We start from the raw sequence: 12,353 nt of genomic DNA, 5'->3' as shown, positions 1-12,353 counted from the left end.
CAAATTTGAGAAAAATAAGTGATATAAGTGTCCTTGGCACATATGTAGCTACAGAACATTGTACGTTTATTATATCAAGTTATTTTAAAGCAATTTTGCCAAGATATTTAATTATGTTTTATTTTTCTATTAAATGATAGATATAAAAATAATCGTAATTACCAGAACTACTGGTATGCGTAGTTTTAACGGAGACGATATCGTTCATTTCAGGTGACATTATATTTTAATTCTCCGATAGCATGTTTAATGTAACTTTTGTACTGCCAGTTTACGCTACAAGAGCGCTAAATGGCAATTATATAAAAGCTGGCGATCCCTCTTATCCAGGCTTGAGAACACGTATTCCAAGAAAAACGCTTAAAGGACAATCTTCAATTACATTCTCTCCGATAATTGGCTAATGGATAATCTGTAACAAAGTTACGAGTAAGGAAAGATTAAGCATACATAAAATGAGTTCAAATCCATACACTCCCTACTAAACACCTATTATATATACATATATTATAATAATATATATATAATAATGCCTTTTTCGTATACTTGTGTTTCTCGATTAATTGCATGATTCTGTTTTTAGGTTAGGTCGGAAATGTGACATAAACGGCCTTTAGCATGCATATACAATGCATACTAGATGTATGATTTTTTCGACGCTCCCTGGGATCATTCATCATTGTATTTGGTATTAATTTAAACTTTATACCTCTAGTTCCTGGGAAAAGGGTTATGACATACAGACTAACAGACAGACGGGCAAAGAATTGATCTTATAAGGGTTTCTTTTTTTCATTTAGAGGTACGGAACCCTAAAAAGCAGGCTCTGTTTAATTCTTATACCAAAACTTTTGCCGAGTCAAACCGGTCCAATTTTTTTGGGAACCGTTTAGACATTACCTCCTCTCCATATGTACATATGTATCTTACAAACTTGGATTCTTTGTTGTAGGTTGCTTTCAGTGAGTCAACGTTTGAAGCTTATAACTTTAATTGTTCCAAATTTCCGATAACAGTTTCGACAACGTTCAAAACGTAATTTTTTCGCAAATCCATATCAGAGTAATTTAGTTCTTGACCAATGTCAACACGTCAATTCGCTGTCAAATGTTACTTACACGGCTTTTGTCCTCTCGTGGTTTGAATAAACTATAAGTATGCTTATAATTGACTTGACCACGTGATACTCTATCGATATAAACTACCAGGAAATTATTTACCATAATCTTCGCAATTAATCTCTTACCAAGATTTTGATTGAAGTATATTTTTATTTATAATACATGTCTTGTTCAGTGATATATGCAAGTTTTGCATATAAAATGTAATATACAATCTCGAATACCGTGGTCTCGTTGGATTAGTCAGATATTTTAGCATTGGACTAAGCTCTAGAGCTTAGATTACGATATATAGATAGATATACATACGATAGATAGGTATCTACTATGATAAATATCTACGCGTTTCGACATTTCTGGATTGTTTTAATATTTTTTTCGATATCGCTACTTACGTGAACCGGCAAACGTGAAATGCAGTCACCTCCTTAAAAAGTATTTAATAAATAAACATCAAATTTATATAATACAAATAAATCTAATGTAATGTATAAATATTATTTATTTTGATAACATCTGTTACCTGACCATATTACTAGCGCATATTAGAGTTTAACAAATTAATAAAACTTTCTCTCAATTGCTTTAACAAATTTTATAGAAATTCGACATGATGGATTTCTTTTCTCAGAACCGAAATGGCGAACAGGAAAATGTCTACCGTTTTCATGTTCAACATGGTGCGATTGAAGATAACACAGAGGAAAACTAATTATATGCGATGGAATTCTTTCACGTCTGTATTTGACAACCCTCTAACCTTTAAACCTCTTAAGGGAGAACAGTTACTGTCACAACAGCTTGGACATTGACGAGAGTTTACTTTTTTTATCGTATTTATATTAAGTCCCTTTGTCGCGACGTCTGTCAACGTGGAATTTTATAATTTAAGCAATATTTCTCCGTCGAAACGCAATTCCGATCCTATGGGCAAAAAGTGAACCAGCCCTCCTGTCACCAGTGGAGGCAATAAGGCGAGGTGTTATACTTTTGATGAAGATTTTTGTACTACTACTCCAAGGTCCAAATGTTTCAACAGTAAATGGGACAGAAAAAATGGAATAATACACGAATATTTCGTTCGTTTGTTCGCTTCAGCTTATTTCAAATAAATAATTCCACTGTAAATAAGTGCGACATTTATATTTTAGTCAACCCTTCGAACCAAAAATATTACACTAAAACTTACGATAATTTCAAATGTTAATAAATCATTAATAAATTGTTTGATTTGTTACCAAAAGTAAATACAAACAAATAATTATGCGGCTCCACGTCTCAGTGGACAGGTGTCGAGCTTTGAGATAAAAGCTGACGCGCTGTGATAATGATTAAGGCATCAAAAGATGTCTCCTTCACCAGACAGCTTAATTAGCGAACATCTTGTAATTTTAAATGAAATAGTTTTCAATTAAACTTACAAGATTTCTTAAGAGAATTCCTTTAAAATTACTTAAATAAAAAAAAACACGGATTTTACTACTTATCAAGAATGTTTGATAGTTCCATTTTGTGTAACACCTTCATACGTCACGTCAGTAGTTTGCCATGGCTGCAAACACTCTTAAGAGCCATTTACCTTGCTCAGGGTCATGGACCAACAGTAAGTTTAGTGGGCCCTGGGTTAACACTACTTAGGGGCTCACCTAAGACATAACTCAACGTAGACTTGTATTAAATTAATTGAATGGGTTTGATTAATTGCAGGACTCGCAGGCCGGCAACCATACGATCTGTTTAATTTAATAAAGTTATTTATTCTTTCGCATTACCGTCAATTTTTGACTATGACTTGACTTAGCTGGGGCCCCCTTGAATCCAGGGGGCTCTGGGATGAAGCTCAAAAAGCCATATGGTTTGATCCAGCCCTGCTCAGGGTGCACCACAAGAAACAAAGGAAACTGCTCCTGCGACAAACCAACGAACCTGGCGAAATAATACTCAAATAAATATATAAGTACTCATTGGATTATAATAAATAGCTATTTTAATTATTTTTTCACGAAGTTTAGTTTATATAAATAATTATAAGGGATCTTACCTAAGCGATAAACAATTTAATTAATCGAGTTCTTCAACCTTTGCCAAGAACCGCAAATTAAAAGGTTGTGTTAAAATAATAAACCTTTTTTTGTGTAATTATTGAGTTGAAAACTTCGTTAATTAGCCTAACATTGTTATTAAGCCACCTTTATTAACGAGTTTTAATAAATTATAAAAATATTTAATTACTCACGGAACTGGGAAGTTTTAATTGAAAAATAAAAACTTCGAAATTCTAAAATTTTGTACAAAGAATTTTAATATCATTTTTACAGCTCAACTAATTAGTGAAAGTTCATACTGAGATGTATGATTTTTTACTATCGTAAATTTATTTTATCGAGTCATACAGTTAATGTTTTCGTCCGAGATCACGTGATAGTTTGGGAGATACCGTTGCATGTAGATATTCTACCGCCAAATAACAGTACTCTGTATTGTTGTGTTCCGGTTAGAAGGGTGAATGAGCCAGTGTAATCACAGGCACAAGGGACATAACATCTTAGTTCCCAAGGTTGGTGGCGCATAGGTGATGTAAGGAATGGTTAATATTTCTTACAGTGCCTTTGTCTATGGGCGGTGGTGACCACTTAACATCAGGTGGCCCATATGCTCGTCCACCAACCAATGCCATAAAAAAAAAAATTAAAAAAAATATGTAAAATAAATAGTAAGTCGGAAAAAAATGATTTCAATGTTTTATCTCTTACTAATCAATCAAATCAAATCAATTTTATTCAAGTAAACTTCACCAAGAAGCGTTTTTGAATCGCCAATAGTCAAAATACTACCACCGTTTCGGAAAGCAGCCTCCAGCGAGAAGAAACGGCAAGAAACTCGCATAGTTGCTCTTTTCAAATAAACAGATTTACAATGCCCGAGCGTCTAAAAAGTACTCTTTTAATGAATAATAAGACTTATATATTAATTTGGTCTTAATAAACTTTTTAAATTTCGTAAATTGCTTACATTTCCCGGTATCTTAATCATATATGCGTATACTATTGCCCAAAAAGTTCTCTGTACCGTATGCAAACGGAAAGTAGGAGTGAAACGTCAGCTGCTCAAAATATAGCGATGCATTTAAATGTTGGAAGCCGTGTGTTAATAAATTAGCTTCTTTCATAAGTAATTGACATCACTGTGTGTCAATTTTAAGTCAACTGCTTGGGAGTCGACGTTCGCATGAACTTGTGATGAAAAAGAGTGTCGGATGAAAACTTAGTTAAGTTTTCATCGCGTAGTTAGCGATTGCATGCATAATGAAGACGATGAATACGCCTTTATACTTTACAGCTTTAGCACTACTAAAGCTGGTAAATATAAAGGAGGGTCCAGATTTATGTTATTTATTGTGAACCATAATCGCAAATTGTACGCGAAACTGTTCGAACCGTTGAGTGGATTAGATCTGGATCGTGTTGAGTTTGTGTGTCGCCCACATCAATCGAATCGACCGCCTTGAGCTGTGTGGTTTTTTTATTATATAGGTACGCCGACCGTTGACTGAAAAATATTAGCAATCATTACATCGCCGAAGCGCCACTATCTTAAGGAACTAAGACGTTATGTCCCTTATGTAGTGAAGTTACACTAGTTCACTCACTCTTCCTATTTTCTTTACGCTGAAATAATACTACGATATTCCTGTTTGGCGGTAGAATTACCACAGATGAAGCTATCAGAACTCTTTGGTATTCACCTCAAGTCGACTGATAACAATTTTCTCTAGATTGCCAAATTTTAACCGTTAGTAGTTCTACCGGATAGCAAGGAGTATTCGCATTAATTATTATAAATAAATGTACAAAAACTATCAAATATTTACAAAATTGAAATTAATAAGTAAAACCTTAATCTGATATAGGCTAATTTAAAGATAATAAAATAATTAAAAATATCTATTACGTTTTAATGGACTACTTTTAAATGTTACTCGTATAAGTGCCATCTATTGTAAACATTCTAAATCACAACTTAAAAATTATTGAACTTACATAGTAGTGCAGCACTAACTACGAAGTAACGTAATGGAATACTAGATGGCGCTGTTAAGCCCATAGAACAAATTAAATAAAGTATGTCAACATTAACTTGTCATTGTCAAGCAAACGCGATAACAAGATACCGCTATCTTGTGTAAACAAAATAACGCATATTAGTCTGTGCTTGGATGAGGGTGAAGCATCTTGTGTTATTTTACAGGTAAGAGTTTATTTATAATCATTTATAGTGAACCATTCATGTGGTATTTATATTAAATTGAATTTTATATCCAATTATTACAATTGTTAGTTATTTATTTCGCGTTTGCGGCGCCATCTATTAGTGGTATTTTTAAACTATTCATTATAGTAATCGAACCGTTATACATGGTTGTTTAAAATACGTCTTTTTGTACCTATGTCACTAGCATTAGCTAAAATAAAAGTAAATTACCTTCTTGCAATTATTTTTCAGTTTCTTTAATTTAATTGTATGTTAAAATAGATTAACAAAGTTCAATGCACCGGCTTCATTAAATTCACTGAAAAAATTAAACGTACTTAGTAACACATTGGTTAGTAATCACAATTATTTTGTCAAGTTTAATTATATACATTGTAAGTTACATAGAAAATACGTGAGAAAAATAATTGTTAAATAAGTATTAAGCAAGAGGCCCCAGTCGTAATATTTATTTGCCTAAGTAGGTGGAACGATCGTAATTCGTTATTGTATGAATAAATTTGTCTGAATACAATTTCTTATCTTCTAACGTTAGGCAGATAACATATAGATATTATAAAAACATTGATTAGATGTGTCGGAACAAAAGAATGGTCTGAGTAGGAAGATATCTTTTTTTTATATCTCATTAAGGTTAGAGTGATAAATGGGTTACCTAGGCTACTTGATGGTGCGTGATTATTTCGGCCCATAGATATTAGCACTAAATATTAATCATCCCTTACATCGCCAAAGCGCCACAAATTTTGGGAACTAAGATGTTATGTACCTTGTGCCTGTTTTTACATTGGCTCACTCATCCGTCAAACAGGAACACAACTAACAATACTAAATATTGCTGTTTGACGGTAGAATATAATATGATGAGTGGGTGTGTCATCTACCCTGACAGGTATAAAGACCTACCACCAAGTAAATCTGATCTGAACAATAACTAAGCCTCTATTGATTGTTTATATTGCAAACTGATATTTTTTTTTGTTTTAATCGGCACATGAGTAGCGAAATGTATTTCACCTTAATAATTCATGCGATGATCTTATAAAGGCTGATGATATTACTTTCGTATGTTGCAGAGCAAATTGGTGTCAATATAATTCTTTAAATTAAAATTTGATAGTCTGCCCCCCTTTCTTTAACTAACCTTTTTTGTATTATTCAATTCAATGCAACAACAAATATCTTTAATAATTAAATAATACATTTGGAGATACGGAGATTTTCTGTTTAAACAAATGGCGTTAAGTTACACCCGTGTGTTACTTGTGCGGTTTAGGAAATTTAATATCACTGAATTACAAATCATGGATGTTACTCGAACTCCCCTCTGGTATGTAGGTATATAATACGGACAGACAAACGGATAACATGCTATTCGTTCCATTAACCGCCTCTTTAATCTAGTCTTTTCAGAGACTCGCAAATAGCCGTTCCTTGCTCTATATGATTATGTATCATTAGCTGTTGTAGACTACATCAGTCAAGAGGAATTGACTAGGGTATAGAGATAAATTTTGGTTCTATGATTTTAAATAAATTAATATTTAGTTTTCATTACAATTACGATAATTTTTCACTTAATTTTCAGTACATCAATCAAAATGAGTCGAACACCGGATCCAGCGAAGATGCTCATACGAGAACAAGTGGCGGCTCGTATCGCGGCTCTAACAGAGGAGGAGAAGAAGAGACAGTCAGAAATCGTTTATAATCAGGTAAGGATACATTCAATATTATAATGCTTCGTACACACCGTTGGGAGTACTTAAAAAAATGCAACAGTCTAAAATGACTCGTTTTATTTTTTGGTAACAAAAAAGTGCTGTTACTTCAATTATTAATTACTGACATATTAACAAATTGTTAGTTACTACCGGGAGTTAGCATTCCCGTTTCAATTTTGTATCCGCTTCTCTTGCTTCACTTTAATATTTCAAACGCTCCATCTGCTTTCTGTTAAGGGCTGTATAAGGGTATAATTAGTTTTTCATCAATTTTTATGTTGTATTGTTTTTATTACTATTTTTCTTCTTTTTTGGGTTTTATGCATTTAATAATGTTTACAAACATATTTAAATTCTGAATCGGTTTGTTATTTACATAAATGAATACTGTCACATTACATCTCGTACCAAGGTTATCATAGGTTCAAACAGCAAGATGTTATACAAACAATTTCAAACGTACAACAGAGTAGTAACAATTAAATACGCAATTATTTTACTATTTATTGTTATCGTTTAATCATAATCAATTTTAATAAAAATACTTTTACAAAAACTTTTGTCATAATTTTACAAAAATTAAGGCCAATTTTTGCGGAATTTTGCTCACAGTAGTTACTTTTGAAAAAGTCTTATAAATTATGATCTGAATATAACTAAAGTAGCGGTCCGTCAATATCCCACTGTTGGTCTTTGCTCTCCTTTTGAGGAGAACGTTTGGAGCTCGTTCCACCACGTTGCTCCAACGAACGCGGTCTCTATAATGTCGACATCGTAAGGGGCGTTCTTAGGCACTAATAGGCTTTAATAGGTTTGCAAGCGATTTTAAAGCGATAACGAGATTGATCTTCTCGCATTAAATGTGAATTTTCCAAATGCCACTCGTGTAGATTAAGCAGATTCATGTATCCGTCTTTTTTTTAGGGTAGATCCATCGGACCACAGGATTTTGTTTAAAAATTGCGGATATTCCCTATATTTTTGCAACATCGTTTGACAAAATGCAAGACAGGAGACTATGTACTCGTTGTGACTCGTTGGGTGAAACTCGTTTCTCTTTAAAATTCGTTGTGCTGTACTTTTGACACCCCCGTCCTTGCTTCAATTAAACACTATCTGTCTCGCTCACACGCGGCTCAATATTGTCACTATATTATAAGATTCGTACTCAAACGATCTATAGTAATTTAAGTGATAAAAATAATTAACTTTTAATTGGTTTACATTTTTTTTCTACCTAATGTTAGGTGTAGTCTACTAAGTATAGTACCATTTTAGAATTACTAGACTAAATGTGCCATGTTTTTAAAGTCACTTGTCAAAAGAGCGTAGCATTTTTTTTATAAGACAGTCACATAAAGATGCATGATGTAATCTTTTTTTCATAATGGTTACGCAATTAAAATGATGTTTTTCTAAAACTGAGGTATTTTTGTATCGATTTTAGATTACAATTTATAAAGCGGTTATTCAGGGACCCGTTATACAAAAAAAATCGAAACTTGGTCAAGATTCGTGATCATAAAGCTTGAAAGGCTGTCACAGGATGTCAATTTCTCGTTTTTTTTAAAAAAGAGAATATTTTTTTTAAATTATTTATAAATATATTTATTTTTATTTTTTTGATAACCCCCATCAATTGGCCTGTCGCCCATTTCCGGCCCATTTCTGGGACATAAAACATGTATATACAATAGGGTACCTCATTTTAAGCTACCAAATGTTATTTAATCGTGTTATGGACGATTTAAACGTATTTCAAATACGGTCTCAATAGTCTGCAGTATAATACTCCATTCTGATATTTTGTCCAGGTAATAAACCACCCACACTACAAATCAGCAAACAGGATAGCAATATTCATGAGCACGGATCAAGAAATCAACACGATGCCCATAATCGCTCACATCAAGGCAAGAGGCGCTGCGGCCTTCGTGCCGCAGTACGCAGGGGGTAAAATGAAGATGCTGAGGTTGGAGGCTGGGGATGAGACCAGCATGCCATTGACAAGACACGGAATAGCTCAACATTCCAAAGACATGAAAAGAGAGGACGCTTTAGAAAAAGGTAGTATAAATATTAGACTTCAAAGATATTTTACTTTTGTTTTATATAAAACTAGGATTAGATCGCGTCTTAGCGGAAAAAAATGGACACGTTTTGTAAAGAACCACGTTTTGTAAGAATAAAGACCAAAACAATGAAATTAATATAATTGAAAACTAGTTGTTATATTATTGGACGGAACTCCTCGTCTGTAAGCACTTCTTTTCATCTCTGGCATACACAGAATAGATTAGTAACAAAAAATATTTAACATTCTAATTCGATTCTATTCTTTGCTCTGTTCTATTCTTTAAATAAGATTATTAAATGAATGGAGTCGTTATTTCTCTATCATGAATTAATGAAATGTTTTTGTTCCACAGGATTAGATTTAATAATCGCTCCAGGTGTAGCGTTTACGAAGAACGGTGGTCGAGTGGGCCATGGTGGTGGATATTATGATAAGTTCCTGGCAAACCTGAGAGCAAATGATTCTGTTCCTAAGGTTAGTAACAGACACAGTAAAATTGAAATATCGTTTGCAAGTTGCCATAGAGATTGGCGATGTTTGAAGTGAGTTTATGTTTAGGGGTAGTATATATGTATGTTGAGTGCCTAGTACCTACCCGGATAGACAAACTCCTGTAGCGAGTATTGCTTGATTCTTTAAAATGACCTTCATGTTGTTGCTGAAGCAACGTTTTATTACAACTAAGCCGCAATAGTCGGTGAGAGTCGATTTTTCTTTGAATCAAAACTTACCGTCGTTTGGACTGTTTTTTGCATAAAGCCGTTTAGTAGATTTTGTATTTCTGGGTTCTGGTTTGAAGTGTAAATGTTTGAGTGGAACTACATGCGAAAAAGACCCTTACCCTCTTAGACTTATGGTTAATGGCCCATTAACGGTGTAAGAATAGGTTTCTTCCTTAAAAATCACCGATTTGGTCGTCACTATCTTGACCACGTCACTCAGTTTTCGTTCAAAAATAATTTACATTCATATAAAATATACATATATACTAATACTGTCTATATTGTAGAAAGTTATATACTTTACTATCTTCTAGATATTAGCGGTTGCTTTCAAATGTCAAGTGTTCGATGAAGTTCCAATGAATGAAATGGATCAAAGAATCGATGGAGTTCTATTTGCGGACGATTGAATCGAATATGACGTGTGACAACACGTCATATTGTACATGTAAGTGATTTGTGACATCAACGTTTTCAATATAATTAAATTTAAAAATTTTGTTTTTTTACGTGTGACATTGCATATTTGTTATTAATTTTATTTTTAATCTGTTTGTGTTCAAATTGCCTTGTATAAAAATAATATTTTATACTTACGTAAAAACATTATCGTGATATCTTTGATGACTTAAATAATTGTAACTACATGAATTACTATAAATATTGTGAATGATGTTGTTAATTTTAAATATGACAAAAAATATTGTGTTTTATTAAAAATATCTCATGTTTAAAAGAAAATGTTAATATTTATTTTCATAATAGATATTTTTCTTTGATTCCATCTAGTATTATTAATGAATTTACGGTAGCATCATAACGTTTGAAATTGGGCAGTGTTACTCATGTACCTCGAAACGTCCGAAAAATCATGAGTACTGCCTTCGAATTATGCATAGACTTTTTAAAATATCGCCATCAACATTTGATCGGGCACAAGTTCTTGATGGTATGGTATGGTTCTTGGTGGTCACAGTTGCCCATGGACTCCTGCATATAAGGTGAGTTGCTGATGCATTGTCGGCCACTAAGGAACACGTATACTGGATGATTGATGCTACTAATTTACGCCTTACATCAAACATATTAAGCATTTTCAACATATTTTCTACGATGATGCAATCATTACACATAAATTCCTGATCCTATCCGTCGATTTCGAACTGATCCGTTCAATGCGACATTCAATACTTCAACTCAAATTATGTTGAAAATTATCGCAACAAATAACCAAAATTAAACAATGTTGAAGTGTAATATAATAGAATTTACTAAACTAGGTGAACCTGCGGTTTAACCCGCGCGAAATTTATAAAACAACTTCCAACCGCTTTACCCCCTTCGGGATAGAGTTTCGTGAAATTCTTAGCGAATGTCTACACCCTATAAGGAATCTACCTGCCAAATTTCAAGTTTGTGTAGGTGTTTCAAGGTGTGTAGTTTATGAGATTTCGTGATGAATAAGTGAGTTGTATTTCGCTTTTAAATTTGTTGTTTATTGTATGATATTTGTTTTATTAATATAGTTATTAAAGTAATGTCATGATTTTTTAAATATACATATATAATTTTAATTGAAATAATAATATTTAGTACTGCTTTGACTTTTAAATACGTTTTTTTAAATTGAAATAATATGTATAAAGTATGATTATTGATTCGATTATCGACACCGTGTTGTGGCACTCCCGTCACTTTCGTCTCGTGGCGCGGTGAGGCGAGCTGGTACTGCCTGGCACGGCGAAGCGCGGGGATTTTTAACGGGAGAAAAAAATGGAGGACAAACTAGGAAGGACGGATATTTGCTGACTTTGCTGTTAAAGTTATAATTAATATATGTATTGAGTGGTTTTAATATAATGGAAGTTAAGTTAATGTGAGTTGTTTTATTATAATAAAGAACACGTCTTTCTGGATTGAGAAAAATAAAACACATTTTAATATAATATAATTTTTTTTCTACATAAAATAATGCACTCTGTGCAAATTCGTACGTTACCTTTAGAGTATCTACAGCCATTAAATTTTAACTAATTCTTACATAACAATACAAAGTATTTTATATTCCTTAATAAGTAAGTGACTACAAGCGTCAATCACATCTTAAATGGTAAATATTCATACAATTTATTAAATACCATAACATATTTTTTACCTAGTTACGTCGTAAACAAAGGGTTTGCGTTTGTTACGTTTTGCGTCTCAAATGACGTTTATTACCAATATAATTTAAAATGGCGGATGACACTATAGACTAAGGTCTTAAACGTGTCAGTTTAGTGTTTCACTTTGTTTTTTTAATTTGTTTGACACACACATAGACACCAATATGCTTGTGTCATTGACAATAGCCGTAGTTTAATCATAAAATATATATATCTACTTACTATTAATATAAACATTAAAAACCCACTGGGCATTGAATACAATTATTTGT

General features: G+C 32.8%; 1 protein-coding gene across 1 annotated transcript; it reads left to right on the top strand.

Annotated features, from left to right (window-relative positions):
- The first annotated feature begins 5,265 nt into the window (after positions 1-5,265).
- LOC125070314 (5-formyltetrahydrofolate cyclo-ligase) lies at positions 5,266-10,601 on the top strand. The gene is made up of 5 exons (XM_047680125.1): positions 5,266-5,369; positions 6,982-7,108; positions 8,932-9,184; positions 9,547-9,668; positions 10,231-10,601. The coding sequence occupies exons 1-5, from the start codon at positions 5,338-5,340 to the stop codon at positions 10,324-10,326; spliced, it is 630 nt and encodes a 209-aa protein (XP_047536081.1). The 5' UTR covers positions 5,266-5,337; the 3' UTR covers positions 10,327-10,601.
- Positions 10,602-12,353: the final 1,752 nt, after the last annotated feature.

The sequence above is a fragment of the Vanessa atalanta genome, chromosome 17 (assembly GCF_905147765.1).
Source record: "Vanessa atalanta chromosome 17, ilVanAtal1.2, whole genome shotgun sequence".
NCBI classification, from domain to species: domain Eukaryota; kingdom Metazoa; phylum Arthropoda; class Insecta; order Lepidoptera; family Nymphalidae; genus Vanessa; species Vanessa atalanta.
This window is presented reverse-complemented; position numbering and strand designations above follow the sequence as displayed.